Source organism: Zophobas morio, unplaced genomic scaffold (assembly GCF_036711695.1).
Source record: "Zophobas morio isolate AGI-343-1 ecotype UQ-CSIRO unplaced genomic scaffold, CSIRO_AGI_Zmor_V1 ptg000017l, whole genome shotgun sequence".
NCBI lineage: Eukaryota > Metazoa > Arthropoda > Insecta > Coleoptera > Tenebrionidae > Zophobas > Zophobas morio.
Window position 1 is genome coordinate 17,625,231 of NW_026972122.1, and position 17,050 is coordinate 17,642,280.

A 17,050-nucleotide genomic window follows, 5' to 3' on the forward strand; every position below is an offset into this window, starting at 1 on the left:
TGGGTCAATTGTCGAGAAGACGTCGAGAGCTGGGGCAAAAAGTGTACGAGCTGTGCAGCGGTCAAAGCCGAAGATTAGAGCGACAGGGATGATGCAACCACACAACGCCGGCTCGCCTTTTGGAAGGACTGCAGTAGACATAGCAGGTCCACTCCGACTGATCGAAGAAGGAAACAAGTACAGGATGAAGGTTAAAGGCTACGGCAATTGCTTACAGGAAAAGCTGTCCAGCGTTCACGAAATGCTGAGCCACAAGAATGGGTTACGTGCGATAGAATGAAGACACGTTACGAGCTTAAGGACAATTCAGTAGAGTTCCAGGCAGGAGATTTGGTATGGCTTTATAACCCCCGAAGAAGGAAAGGTCGTTGCCCGAAGTCGTCACCAGATTGGGAAGGTCCATATGTACTGTCGTGACGAGGATCAACGATGTCGTTTACAGGATTCAGCAAGAACTGAACATGAAAATAAAGATTGTTCACCCAGATCACTTCATGAAAGACACCCCGGACGTTTCTGATCAGGGGAGAAATAAATTCTTTAGTTTTACCCACGCCGACTTTAAATACCAGACAAACTTAACAGTATTATCAGTTAGTGAACCACTGGTCTAAACATTTTAACCATTGTAATCAACATAAGAAAGAAATAGCTAGAGCGGTTATGCATCAGTGGGGAAAGGACGGCTGACGTATCACGTGCTGGGTGGCAAGAAACGCTTCATTTGAACGGGAATGGATACGTTTTCTTACGAATTTGTTCAAACAGTCAATTATAACAAACGTCTGTTAATGAAAACTATATTTTTACAGTTTACATTAAAATTATATGTAACGTGAAATCACAAAAATCATGTTAAGTGGTGGAGATAGTCTTTTAATAAAATGAAATGTATACAGAATCTACAATATACTTATTACGAATTCAGTTAGTACAATAATCTTCTACACGTTAACTAATCTTGTAGTATATGTTCATTGATAATTCTGAAATTTTTAGAATAAAAGTAATTAAACTTTCGATAAAAGTGACAGGGTGCCCAATTAAATTAAACATATTAAATTGTGTGGAATTTTCTACTAAAATCTATTTTCTAAATCCACGTACAAATAACTAAAACAATAATCAATAGATATAAATTCCCTCTTTTTGTAGCAATAATCCGTTTTTTTTTCGTAACTTGGAATGTTTAGGGAATCTAACAAAATTTTTAAATTATTTGCGAAATCCTTCGTCTGTGTATGTGATTATTTACCTATGAAATGAAACAGGATTGCTTTCTTTGCACGTTCTATGCAATTATAGGCACAACACGATTTCACGATGTTTAACAAATAGTCCAATAATAGTTATTTACGTGGCAGGCTTAGTAAATTAGCCTTTACGGGCGAGCCGGAATGTTTGCAGGGCGAGCGACGTAGGAGCGAGCTCTGTAATCCGGTGAGCCCCAGTAAAGGCTAGTTGCAAGCGAGCCGCGTACAACGTTTTACTTCCTCTTGCTGAAAATCCTGAAAATGAACAACTTTGGCATCTCTAGAAATTTTACTTGAAATTACAGTCATAGAAATTATAGTCATTTTTCATAGTTTGCTCCGGTAACTATGGAAAATTGAATTGTTTGAAAATAACGGGATTGTCAATTTGTAAATTCGATTAATAATTTAAATAGTTTAATTTTGTTTCTGAGCTCTGTTAATTGTGGAATTCGATGAAGATGAAGAGTTTGAAGGTGATTTTAACGTTAGTATTAGCACAGTATTAGTGAGATTAAGAAAAAGGCCGACGCAGCGAATGTGTGTTTGATTCCGGTGCTGTCATGACAACGTTTTACAGGCACGGTGCCTGTAAAGCTGCCACGGTAACGCTTTACAGGCAGGGTGCGTGTAAAGGCTAATTTACCGAGTTAATTCAGACGACAGTAAACGAGCTTTAACAAGACAAGAGGAAGTAAAATACAATTTAAGAAGACTGTAGACACTTAAATAAGGTAACTGGAGCCTAAAAAACGTAAATTTGCAAAAATACACCTTCAAACACCATGCGACAGCAGGAAAGAAACCTCCAGAAACACAGTGCTCTGCAGTTTCGCGTCAATGTTTTGTCACCCAGAGAGCCCTATCTCTGCCCCACTGTGTTGACAACGCGTGTCTCTCTCTAAGTTACTTCCATATAATATTATTTCTATGATTTTAACAAACATGAAATGACTGACTGTCCTGGAATAAAGGCGCGCTGAGTATCTGGAAATAAGTTGTGGTCAAGAACCCACTCTCTCAGTTGTCCACAAAACACTATTTCAAGAATTTTATAACACGTAGATGTGAGACGTATGGGACGGTAATTTGAAACTAATATTTTGTCACGTATCTTAAAAATAGCTGCAACAGACCCTTTGCTTCAATCCAAAATGATTCGATCAACCACCTTTTCATTATGTGAAGCAACAGCTTTATAATTTCAGTAGTCCATTTTTTTAACATTAAGTACAAATAATCTTATACATCCGATCCGATACAGGGTACACGTTTTGAAGCTGATAACTTATTTAAAAAATCATCCTCGTTTAGGATCACATTTTCAAAAGAATTAGAAAAAATATACATTTTGTAAAATTCGGTTGTTAATTGTTCTAGTTTTCCACATTCATTTGGGAAAAAAGTGCATCAGGACACGTGCTCTGTTAATTTATATTTATGGTAATGTTACAGTTTGTACAATTACTAACATTGTTAACAAAATTGGGATATTTATTTTTATATTATTTATATATTACATTTTTTGATAATTCAATGTTATTATCACCTTCTTTATCCGCAACAATTAGTTCCGTAGTTTCATTTGACACTATCATCGCCGAGGATACTTCAATGTTGTTATCATCATTTTTATCAGCAAAATGTAATTCTGTGGTTTCATTTGACACTATCATCGCCGAGGAGGCTTCAGTAGAATTTGTATCCTGATTATCATATAAAACTTTATTAGCAATTGCTTTTTTATTAGTAATAGACTCAGCAACGTAGGTTTCCGCAATACTACCGAACTTCCAACCCCCATGTCTCTTTAGTATGAGAACTTCTGCTCCCGTATTTGCTAACAAAGTTGTTGACGTTCTTCTGAACGAATGGCCTGTATAGGTTTTAGGGTTGTCTAAATTCAAATATGTTGCTATCTTACAGGAGATTTCAGCGATTTTATTTTTGCCGACGGGTTGATTAACCATCTCCCTCCCTGATAATGCATGAAAAAACGTACATTTACAATTTTGGATCTAATATTGATATATTTTTTGACAATTTGCAAATAGCAAACTTTATTTTCTCTACAGGCCGTAATTGTAAAAGTATTGGATTGAGTTTCGGGAAATTTTAGATCTAATACTTTAAGAATGTCCTTACTTTTATCAGGGTTATTATCTTAAAAGAAAAACATATTTTAGTAATATGACTTTAATATATGCGCCAGAGGATATCCAAAAATAATTAATGCATGAAGTGCATGAACCGATTTAAATATGTTATTAATAGTCTGTGCATTTTATATCATTCCAAATTGGCCCACCATATAATATCCCCAAAAAATCTTCTTGAATTTTCTGTGTTACAAATTATACCTAATTATATATTATAGCGGATTTCACACTTTCACTATCTAATTATATACACTGTTTATTTCAGATGCATCGTTTACAGAACAGACACCATCTTCAGCCCACACCAGTTTAAAGCTTTTAATTGAAAAAATTTTACGTGAAGCGACACGGCTGCCTCGCTTTCGTAAGCCAGTAAATCATACTGTAGCGACAGAAGAACGAACGTATGAAGATCTATTGGCAACTGCCATTTTAAATAAGGTTTGATATTTTTAAAATATGTCCCATATTTCATGAAAACAGTTTTTTGTTTGATTTATTGCTTTAAAGTTTTTGGAGCACACACATTTATTGAAAATCAACTTTCGGACATGTTTTATACATTTTGGCGTTTTTACTTTTTTTTTTTCGAGCGTAAGCTAAGGAAGTATTGTAGGCAAGTTTATCGGGCACCTGGCAGTAGCCCGATGGACTCGATCGAGAAGACATGAAAGTATTATATTTTCTCGATATGTCGTGGACTTTAGAGTACAAAAAATTAGATCTCCCGTTTCCGTCTACCTGTCTGTTTACGTGCCTGCCTGTCTGTGCCTATTGTTGTTAGACAGATAATCTCCAAACGACCGAACCGATTGTTGTCAAATTTGACATGTGTGTTATAAATATCATCAAACGCTAACCAATCATCCTCACCAGCAATGTGATGGCGTCACTTCAAAATTTTACATAGTACATGTGTGTCAAATCTTAACTAACAAATCAACATTGTATAACATTTTGCAATTTCATTTTGAAATTACAAAACTGAATGCTCTGAAATTTTGCAAACGTTTTAAAGTTTTCGTAAGCATGGTAAGTCGTTAATTAAAACATATCAAAATTTTACTGAATAAATCCTATCTAAAATACGTAAAATATTACAACCCTTTATTTGTGGTTTATCAATGGTTTCATAGTTTTTAACATTACTTATACAGGATGACACAAATCAACTAATGAATTATGAATTTGATCTTTTTATCAAATCAAGAACGCCTCACCTTATTTTCCTGAAAATGTTAATTTACTATAGTACTGTTATTATCAGAATTACACTGCACATATGCGAGTTGTTATACATGTCCTTGATAAAATGTTGTTAATAACGTCATCACAAAATTTTCTTACAGAAAAACTAATTTGAAACATACGTCTAGCATTTTTACCTATAATTTAACAGCGCAACACATATCTCTGTTTTAACTTACAGGGTTAATCATTAGAAAATAAAATTTGCAAATTGAATTTTATAATTTTTGAAAAAATCAGCAATACTTTATAGGCAAGAGAAGTTCTGTCGAAATAACCTTCGACCAGTTTTCTTTCAGTAGTAAGTATTATAAGTATAATAGCAAATCGTAGTGTGTAAGATGATTCTTGGCCAAATAAGGTCTTTAGCGTAAATTATCAAGAAATATTCATTATCAGTGACGGACAGATTCACTCATTCTTAAATGTGATGCTCTAATACAGGTCCCGCTTCGCGACAATTCGGCCACAATAATGGATATGAAAATAGATACACCTCACTTATCTGTCGCTAATGAGAATGAGGTCACACATTGGGGGGTCGCCACCCCCTTCCCCATTCCTTGTTGACTAGCAATTCCAACTCATAGCGTTGTCTTCGATGCGCCTGATGACGTTGATCTACACATTTGAGAAGGTCCTAGCTGTACAGTTTTGAATGTAATGCCGGCCTACAGCCCTCTCAGAAGGAGCACTATCTCGATCAAAGTGAAGAGGACACCTCCATGTCACTATTTTCTTCCGAAACCGAGTTAATTTCTCCACCTAACCAGTCAACGTATTCCATGTTACATTCAGTTGTCATCACCACCACCACCGGTAGGTCGACACCCAGTACACCCCTTCCACAGCTTTCACTAACCTGCTGTGTCATGGGCCAAAAGCACCCCACCTGAGGACGCCCTCAGTGCCCAGGTGCATATGTACCAAGGTATCTGCCAGGAAATTATACACGTCAACACTACCCTATGGCCGATTCACCTCAACTTGCGATCTTCTCTTGTCAACACCTTCACTGAACTATTATGTTTCACTTAGGCCGAATACGACACTGTGAAAGACCATTACACCACCGATGGGTCCTCACGCCCATGTACTTCTTTTACCACTGCTTGCCCTAAAATGCGTACTCCATAGCGAGAGATGTGATTGTGTCTTAAATGAGGGTTAATAATTAAAGCTCATTGACTATATCGCCTTTGAGAGCTACACTAAAAATTCCGTTTACAATTGATAATAAATTGATGTGTACCTGCAGTACAGTACAGTAATGTAGTATTTACTAAATTTTCAGTTAAATCCTCCTTTGGTTATAAATCAGCTCACCGGAATTAAATCAAAAAGTGTAAGGAAATACAATTGTGAATGTTGCTCTGGTTCTTCCTTGACCTTTAAAGGACAATCGAACAAATATAGCTCCTAAAAATTACAAAATTTAGCTTTGAGATTTTTTTTTATGATAATCCATATGAGCTAAAATTAATATATGTGTAAACTGTTAAAATACAGGTAAAGAAGCATCATTTGCAAATATTTCTAGTGAGCTTTTCCATACAAAAATCTTTTGATAGCGTCATCAACATTTTTAGCAAGAACACACGTATATCAATTTGAATAGGTACAGTGTAATACTATTAATAACAGTATTGCACAAGAATGTGAATCTTTATTTTCAGTATCTTATATTTTCATTTTGCATAATTCGTAGGTGCGGCATGCCCCGGCAACATCTATTGTCATACCCACAAAAATGCATTAATTACATTTTCAAATTATAAAATGTACTAGTTGTATGTATTAAGATGTAAGTAGGAATCGTCGAAAGCCCCCAAAGTACCTGTCCATTTCTGGTTTGACAAAAACACTGGATTATTTTAATTTGTAGTCATCGTTTTTCCTTTTCAAAAAGGCATTTAACTTGGAATTTTGAAATGTGCATATTTCGCCAAACCGGCCGAAATGCAATTTTAATTTTCACTGTTTACGTTATCAATCATCCAAAAATTTGTATATTTACAGATACAGAAATATTTGACTGTTCATAATTTTTGGGTAAAGTTACGTTAATCTTTCAATTTTATTGGAATGGAATGATAAATGTACAATTTTTTTTCGGAAAATAGTCTGCCAAAATACCCCACGTGTATGGCAAACTCTCTAAAATTTTCGACATCGTCAATTGCCATGTGTTGGAAATATTACTATTGACAATTTCACGTATCCAAGTAATCTTATGTACAGTGAAAAGTGGTATTGTTCATTGAGAATGACGAAGTCAGATAAATTTGAAAAATTGAGATAAAAGCAGATAGAATTGCTGAGCCCTAAAATACCCATAATAATCAAGTCATGACCAGCCGGTAATATTTTACATCTTAGAAAGCAAAAACTATAAAGTTGTATCTGCCAAAAAATTTCGTTCTATCGTCCGTTCCACTTTGAGTTGGCAGCGTACAAAACCTATAAGCAATACACTTTATATGGAAGAATTCGCGGCGGTGTTGTCAGTTATCAAAAATCTACCCGTTTCTGAAAAAATTGATACATGAATCTTAAACAATTTATCAATTATCATAATTTTTCTTTGTATATTAAAATTTCATAGTAAATCGAATTATTTATTGAATTTTCATAATTTTCATATTGCGTTTTTTGGTTCTTTATAGCGTAATTTCAAGAGGACCCGGGTGGGTTAGGTAGCTTCGTGCATGCCTGCTACACCTTGGGTCGTGGGTTCGATTCCCGCCCAGCTCTGGGTGTTGTGTATGTCCCCCGTTCCCCTGTAATTGGGCCACCGGCCTGTAGGGGAACGTAATAAAATAAAATAAATAAAATAAAAAAATAAAATAAAACAAAAATTCTGTAAGATGTTTGCGATGCATCCATAGCAATGCCGTTTTGCAACGTCACTAACTCAACTTGAAATTATTCCATTATTAGTTTTTACTTCCCGAGGGTAAGCGAAGAAAGTATTATAGTCGAGTCCGTCGACCGACTCTTTACTTTTACGTTTTCTCGATCTTTCATGACCCCTACAGTACGAAGAAACTACATGTGTAGGACTATGTTATTTTATACAATTTAAAACCCATTTACTACGTACAACTTTGAGTTGACGTCATCACATTAACGGTGAGGATGATTAGACAAATTTTGGTTTGTGTTTTTTTATAGTATATTCAAGTAAATGAGTCAGCAATAAAGACGCGTGATCGTCCTTTGTGCTTTTGCTTGTTTTTATACTTGTAAGCGCTATCATGTCAGATGTTGTAAGCATTATTTTGTCAAAATCAGAACTTAAAATTTCTCTAGAGTGTAACACGGGCAGTAGTCTTACGCGTACTTGGATCCATCATGCAGGTTTCACGTGATCACTGACTCTTTCGTTTAAACAGAGTTTATCTATTCCTAATATATATGTAAAATTTGACAACAATCGACCCAGTACTTTCGGAGATTATCTGTAAAATCGAGACGGCAGACAGACAGACGGAAACGGGAGACCTATTTCTTCGTACTCGAGGAATCATGAAAGGTAGAGAAAAAGTAAAAGTAGATAGTCAACCGACGGACTCGATTACAATAGTTCCTTCGGTTACACTCGAGAAGTAAAAATCTTTTTCTAAAATTGTCTAGAAAGCCGGTCATATCAACACTAAGTTTAACTCGAAGGTGTCACTTTTCTGTGACAATGCTTGCAAAGATCTTGCAGTGACTAGGCAATTTAACTTAACAAGTAGGTAATTGACGGGAATCGTTGTTTTACAATGATTTTATTTACGATACTTAAAGGAAAATAAAAAATTACCAAAAGTTTCCATACAAGAAAAATAAAAAACTTTTTAAATACACATGAACACCACTCGTAAAAATTGGTCGAAAATTATTTCTACAGAACTTCCCTCATCCATAAAGTCCAGTACCTCAAATCTAGCTATTTCGAAAAATTGTAAGATTCGATTTTGCGATTTTTTTTTATGATAACCCTTATAAGTTAAAATAATATGTATGTAATGTTCAAATAAGGCTAAAGAAGCGTCCTACGCGTTTGTTTCAAGTAAGTTTTTCCGAATTTGGTAATAACATCTTCAACATTTTTGCAAGGACACATCAGTTTGGATAGATGCAGTGTAATAGTACCGTCGCTATACAGAATTAAGTGGCAGACACTGAAACTGACGATCAGAATTTTGTGCTCGCGACGGTACATACTAATTAATAATAACAGTTGCTGTATTCAAAATTTTTCGGGAAAATGGTGGGAGTCGTCATTGAATCTTGATTTAATCAATAAAATAACGAAAAAATGTAATCACGACCGCCATGTGTAGTACCAGAGGTGCAACTGAACTGAAAAGCATTCATAAATACTTGGAATTTAAGACAAACTGCGATAACACTTGTCGAGATTGTACACGTGAAAGTAAAACAGGGAAACTAAACTAATCGACATTTTCACGGGATCACAATGCGATGGTCCAGGCTTTTTTATTGCTTCGACTTGCACTTATTAAATAAAACATTGCATTTGATTTTGATTTTCGATGTTGTAGTCACATTTGGTTAATTATAACTTATCTAGGTCTAGAGGAGGTAAAAATTTCTCTAGATTCTCCATAGCTGCAGCCCTGTCTAGGGGTCATGAAACGTCGAGAAAATATGAAAATACCAAATCGCCCAATGCACTCGATTACTATAGTTCCTTAGCTTACGCTCAATAAGAAAAAATAGCCCCTTAGCAAGAACAACAGCTTTAAGTGTTTATGTTTATACATAATAAACAGATCTATTTTGATCAAAAATTTATGATAAGTTTAAAACGTCTGTAAAATTTCATTTCATTTCCACATTCAAAATTAAATTGCAAAATGTTGTTATACGGTTTTGATTTTTTTTTTTCAAAAATCTAGATGGCTTGAGCAAAAACTCAACACGTTTTCATAAACATACGTGTAGCAGTATGTTATTTTATACAATTTAAAACCCATTTACTGTGTATAATTTAGAGATGACGTCAAAGTTTGGTTAGTCTTTTACGATCAACATGGTATTCATAATACACGTATAAAATTTGACAACAATCGATCCAGTAGTTTCAGAGATTATCTGTATAACAAAAATCCACACGAACGGCGGACAGACAGACAGATAGACGGAAACCGGAAATCTTTTTTTCGTGGTCTAGACGTCATGATCCATTGAAGGAACTAACTAAGTACTAAAATTTATACTAATTCTGTGTTGTGTATTCATAGATTAGGCAAAGCACGTTCACCACCCATGCTATAATGCGATATCCAAATTTGAATTTAATAAAAACAGTAAACCGACAGTAAACCGCTTGGTGTTCTCGTATTCATTAACAAGTCCCCTCGTCTGCAAAGTTCCATTGTCATTCGTGGTGATGTATTATACTATTTTTTGTTACATACACGAAACGTGTTGCGAAATGTTCAGTGTGTGCTACAAAATAGTACCTAAGTAGTTAATACATTCAAATTACTTTTAAAAACTGAAGACAATCAATGAGACGTATTTTCTTCCAGTTAAGTATGTTTGAAATCAAATCGTCCCTCAAACAATGCGTAAACAAATTTTTTGTACAACCATTGCTTTTTCGATCATTTACCGTATAGGTTTCCATAGCAGTAAGTTCAGTTTACGAGTTGCTACGACTAACAACTAAGAGGCGAACGGTAAGCAAATTACTTACTGTTCAGCTGAACGATAAGTAATCATGCATTCAAGATTTTTTTTATTTTAAATTCCATGCGTGTTCGACTTCGACATTTTCGCTTTCAGAATCACTCATGATTGATATTTTAAGCAAATAAATCACTCACTAATAGTCGCGGAAAGAAAATTAACTCGAAATCAAGCCAGATGAAATCTAAATCGACAACGGTCAAAATGGAAACTGATTTTTAAAATTGTTGTTTGTACTACTCGAAACCATAGTAACAAATTTTAAATTAAAAAACGACCTTGTTGATGTTTGATATAAATCCTTTCAATTTATGAATTTGATAAAAAGACGCAAATCTTTTGATGGTCGTACAAAAAATAGTATAAGCATCACGAACGTTAAGGGGGTTTACTGGTCTCAGACAAATTGGAGACGTCGCTTCTCTCCGTCTCCAAACTTTTGCCTTCGACCAGTAAACACCCCTTACCGTTCTTAATACTTAATATACTATTATGATAAGTTGTGTAAGATTCCTGTATCAACGTCTTCAAAAATCGCTAGATTTTTGATAACAATTGACAAACGCATGGAACGAAGACTAGAATAATTACAAAGTCGTATCTGCAAAATTTTGTACAACTGACAATCAACATACCTTTTTTGTAAATTTTATTGAATTTATCAAGTAGTTTCTGTATGTGAACCCAGAACCCTCTCATATTTTACAGACCTAATTATGTTACTTGGAAATCAAAATCTGCGACATTAAATTTCTATGAAGTAACACCCAGCTTTTTTAGATAATTAATAAACAAGAAAATTATCTGTCCTGGTCGTCCGAAGCCAGTACCTCAGACGATAAAATCAGTAAGCAAAAGTATGTGGAAGACACAACAGAAGACAGTAAATGGAGACAGCTAGATTCAACTTCCATTTCAAGTATAGACGACTACTTATACAGTGATTCTAGTCATGGTTCATCTAAATACGTTGATCGCATATCTTTGACGGTAAAGTAATAATTAATTTTTTTGTTTTTACCGATTTTCTAAACATTTTCTCATATAAACTTGACTTGTAAATTTGTATTTCTTTAAGGCAAACTGTATCTTGAATAAGAAATTCAACTCTGCAAAAGTAATAATATGCAAAAACATTATTATATACAGCGTGTAAAGGTACGTACAAAATAAAATCGGCAATTGGTCTCGAAGTATGGGTGCTAAAAGTAAAAAGATATTCAGGTAAAAGTGTTCTCCTTTTAGAGACAAAACTTATTCGTTGTATGCCTCTGATAAAAAGATCATCTCTCGTTTATATAGCAACATTTAGTCTTGACAAAAGTTTTATTGTTACAGTTGCTAGGATTTACTTAAATAAATTAATTTTACCTATTTATTCTTCAGTAGCGTCTAAAAAGGTTGGATAAGGGTTAATTTTTCCCTTATAATTTTGATAACACAAAATAAGTTTTTCAGACTTCTTAGACTTCACGGATAAGTGTCAATTTTGTTGTATGTATCTTTCAATAACACCCTGTATAATTAATTAGATAAAACATTCTTGCGACAATAGATTTAAAGCACGAAGAGGATTTATAGGTGTCTTAATCACATCGGATATTTTCCGAAGCTTTAAAAATCTTTCTTGTTGATCAAGCTACACTACTGATTGGTGATTTCAACCTATCAACGTTCAACACTCTCTCTGTTACCTGCTTTAAAGTAAACTCACTCCGTACATTTTGTGACCCGCTTCAACTTACTCAACATAATAGTATCGGTAATTTAATAGATCGTTGGATCTTATTTTCTACAACTTTCGGTGAATTCAAGTAAAACGTGAAGAAAATCTATTTGTACCCGAAGATCTACATCATCCGACACTTTCAATTACTGTGGAGTTTTTAATTCAACCTGAAACCGTGCCATTCCCTACTATATGTACCCCTGCTTATAACTTTCGCGAAGACCTTAGAACATTTTGTTGATGTCAGTCAAACCCTGAGAGCAATTTATGAACATGGTAATTAAAAAGTCTGTGGCACTGTATATTACTCAGCGTCAACACTACTATCCGCTTTGGTTTACATCGACTTTAATCGCTAGACTAAAGACTAAGCTATTTTATAGAAAGAAACGGTTATCCTCCAAAAATGTCCAATGAATTTAACGACTACGCACGCACTGTAAGATTGAAAATTCTCTTTGTTATTGAGCCTACATAGACAATGTTGAGCAATCAATCTACGATAACCCCAAAAAAAATTCAAATACTTGTTATGTTTTGAGAAGATAAACTCACTCAAATCGCACTAATTTCTACGTGGCATTCTTTCCATGTATAAACATAAATAAACACTTGAGCTTCAGATTGCTGTTACCTAGTGCTGAAGGACATTTTATCCTGTTAGTTAAGTGGGTGTGATGGTGTTATTTATGTCGCTGGTTTTTACTTTACAAAGGTTATTTCAAAACGAATTGGATTTGTCGGCGAGGGAAGTGCTGTCGAAATAGCCTTCGACCAATTTTTTTTATTAAGTCAATGACGTTTTTTTTTCGAAAATGACAATAAGTAGCACCCCCTGTATTTTATAATATTACAATAATAGCTCCTCACCCACAATAATATTCGGATCGTTTTGCTCTATTGTAGCTTAATTAAACATTCCTCTCCTCTGTCTTAATGAGACAATATCAATCAAATTTTCTGTCTACATGAAGTCTATCTGTCTGTGTCGATTTTTGTTACACAGGTAATATCCGAAACTACTTAAAAATGTCGTGTAGACGGTAAAATTCATTCAAGTATCTCCACCAACAATAACATATTCTCAAAATATGTGATTTATGAATCTGTATTGATTTTCTACTCTAGATATCCAGATTTTCGCAGAAAAATATCCAAATTGTATAACATTTTAGAATTTAACTTTCAAACCTCGAAACCGAATGCTTTGAAATCTTGCATACATTTTAAGGTTATCGTAAACATGGTAAGTCGTTAAAAAATGTATTCGTTTTTCCGCTAAAAAAATTATGACGTCATCTCAAAAGTTTGGCGAATAAATGGCTTATTCAAGGTGACTCAAAAAAGTTATGAATGAAATATAACATTTATTTTGTTGATCAAATCAACAAAATAAATTATTTCATTCATAACTTTTTTGAGTACTGTATGCCCATTTTTCTAAAAATTTTGGGCATACAGTACTTTTATTATTAGTATTATCCTTTCCAAATTGGTACATGTGTTCTTTCTAAAAAGTTACATACAACAATAAAATTATACATATTTTATCCAAAATACTACAAAAAAAATGTTTCATTCAGATACGAACATCAAATTAGTGTTGGTATATCGTTATACCTCTTAAAAAATTAATTCCAACATCAGTCTGTTATACACATACAGGGTTAGTCACAAGAGAATTACTTCTGAAAATTATTTTTACGCAACCCAAAATACGAATACCATGTACCATTTGATACTAACTGAATTTAAAATGAAATGCTTAATCCATGATTGGTTTGAGTTTGGCAATCTCATTTTGACAATTGTGGAAAATGAGGTTACGCGAGTGTCCATGGTGGTACCGCAGCCAGTCGGAAACCTCCTCCGGCGCCGCTAATAAATTTGTCAGTGTGCCTCTTGATCTTTTACAACCGATTAATCACGAGAAAATTATTTCTAAAAATTCCTTTTACGGCATTTTATTCAAAGGTTACAACACAAACTCAAACAAGTAAGTAAATAATTTAACTACTAATCTGTTGAAAATGTTGGGCATTTTGGGGGGATGCTACGGCTTTTTTGTAAATGGATGGCCGAAGAAGTCCAGAGGTTGCAGATTTGCACTTCGAAGAGGCTCTAGGTGACGCAGAAATGGCGAATTAACAGATGCACATTGGCGGCGAACAACATTGGTAGAGCACTTACGGCTTCAGTATAGCCCAGATTGATCTGACTGTATGTCGTCGATCCAATGGGGCTCTAGAGGCGAGTCAACGATGAAAAAAAAAGTTAAAAATTAATTAACGTCAAAGTGACACTGCCAAAGTCAAAGCAATCATGGATTAGGCATTTCATTTTAAATCTAGATAATATCAAGTGGTACAGGGTATTAGTATTTTGGGTTGCGTAAAAATTATTTTCAGAAGTAATTCTCTCGTGACTAACCCTGTATGTATATGTATTTGTTTTTTTTTTTTTTTTGTTAAATTATTAGGACTTTTCTTCGTATTTGGAATTCAGTTTAGAGCACAATGTATAAAGGCTAACCGTCCTTTCATATTTGTAAAGATTTGTCTACGGGTCACTCAAAAGATATGTTTAAAAAATCAAATTTGTGTTATATATAAATGGGATGGTATCCAGTAGTGAACATATCTCTACATTTTTAAAATCCCATAATTGATTTAGTAATTATAGAACATTAATTAAAATTTATGTTTGTGTTCCCTATCAAACAAATAATTAGTCTAAAGAGTTTAGACAGTACTTCCCTCGCTGTCGGAAACGTGACGACGGCATGCCTATTAGGTTTTTTTCTCATTACATTTTTGTAGCGGAGCATTTTAAAAAAAAATTGCGATGACGTCATCCACATTTTTGCAAGGACACGTATGTCAGTTTGGATAGCTGTAGTGTAATACTAAAAAAAATAGGGCTAGGCGGTTGAAATTTATGCGCTGCGTATGGACCACGGCAGACCAATGGCTCGCAACCGACGTTACGCATCGTGAAGAAAATTATAGTGGAAACGTTTCTGTTGCATACAATAAAATTTTACAATGTCATTACGAGGGGTTGGCTAATCTGTTCACTGACTGAGTGTCCCACCGCACCGCCTTCATGTCTAGTCACAGCTTTCAGTTTGAGTATTGGTATCTATTTATTATATGATCTAAGATAAAAACTCAATTCGGAGTCGTAAACTATATGTGTAGGACTATGTTATTTTATACAATTTAAAATCCATTTGCTATGTACAATTTTGAACTGACGTCATCGCATTAGTGGTGGGGATGATTAGACAAATTTTGGTTAGCGTTTTACCATCTACATGATATTCCTAATATAAGTACAAAATTTCACAACAATCGGTCCAGTACTTTCGAAGATTATCTGTCTAATAAAAATCCGGGACGGCAGACAGACGGATAGACGGACAGACAGACGGAAATGAGAGACCTATTTCTTCGTCTTCTAGGGGTCTTGAAAGATCGAGAAAACGTAAAAGTAAAGAGTCGGCCGACGGACTCGATTACAATACTTCCTTTGCTTACGCTCGGGAAGTAAAAATATTTATGCAGTGATAAATCATAATTATAGACTCATCATACTTTGCCCAATGCACATTTAAGAAAAATTTTGAGGTGGCGTGACCAATTTTTTAGGGGGGAGGGAGGGGTTGAGCAAATATATTTTGATCAAAAATTTGCCATGCCTATGATAAATGTAAAACATCTCCAGGATTTCAAAGCAATCGGTTGTGTAGTTCCTGATTAAATAAATAAAATATATTCACGCAATCATTAATTTTTTTGAGTCACCCTGTATATGCAAATCCAAAAAATATCAATCGAATGATAAATCACAAGTACAGACTCATCATATTTTCTACATTTTGGATAGGATTTATTCGGAAAACATTTGCGGTGACGTAATCAATTTTTTGGAGGGGACAAGTGAATATATTTTGCATAAAAACTTATCATGCTTATCATAACTGTAAACCATCTGCAAGATTTCAAAGCATTCGGTTTTGTAGTTCCTGATTAAATAAATAAAATATATTCACGCAATCATTATTTTTTTTAGTCACCCTGTATATGCAATTCCAAAAAATATCAATGGAATGATAAATTACAAGTACAGACTCATCATATTTTCTACATTTTGGATAGGATTTATTCGGAAAACATTTGCGGTGACGTAATAAATTTTTTGGAGGGGACAAGTAAATATATTTTGAATAAAAACTTATCATGCTTATCATAACTGTAAACCATCTGCAAGATTTCAAAGCATTCGGTTTTGTAGATTCCAAATTAAATGTCAAAATGTTGTTTCCTAATTTTGATTTTTTTTCCAAAAATCTGGACGTTTCGGGTAAAATCTCAATTCGGAGTCATAATCTACATGTGTAAGACTATGTTATTTGATACAATTTAAAACCCATATACTATGTACAATTTTGAAATGACGTCATCACATTAGTGGCGCGGATGATTAGACAAATTTTGGTTAGCGTTTGACCATCTACATGATATTCCTAATATAAATACAAAATTTCACAACAATCGGTCCAGTACTTTCGGAGATTATCTGTCTAATAAAATTCCGGGACGGCAGACAGACGGACAGATGGACAGACAGACGGACAAACAGACGGAAACGAGAGACCTATTTTTTCGCTCTCTAGGGGTCATGATAGGTCGAGAAAATGCAAAAGTAGAGAGTCGGCCGACGGACTTGATTACAATACTTGCTTTGCTTACCCTGGGGAAGTAAAAATTAGTCGAAGGTTATCTCGATAGAACTTCCCTCGCCTCTGAAGTACAGCCCGCTTCTTTGAAAAATTATAAAAATAAAATGAGATTATTGTTTTCTGATCACCTCTATAATGGCGTAAATAACACTTCCGCAGTTTTTTGACTTGAATTTTTCAATTCTTCATGTTTGATATTTTTTGTTCTTTC

General features: G+C 34.4%; 1 protein-coding gene across 5 annotated transcripts in view; it reads left to right on the forward strand.

Annotated features, from left to right (window-relative positions):
* LOC135130174 (uncharacterized) overlaps window positions 1-17,050 on the forward strand; it is a 90,791-nt gene that overhangs the window by 51,855 nt on the left and 21,886 nt on the right. For 4 of the 5 annotated variants that reach the window (XM_064057528.1, XM_064057525.1, XM_064057524.1 and 1 more), the window contains 2 exons: window positions 3,678-3,853; window positions 11,147-11,356. In XM_064057528.1, coding sequence (XP_063913598.1) covers window positions 3,678-3,853; window positions 11,147-11,356 — 386 coding nt within the window. The remainder of the gene's footprint in view (window positions 1-3,677; window positions 3,854-11,146; window positions 11,357-17,050) is intronic. The other variant, XM_064057526.1, reaches the window with a different exon arrangement.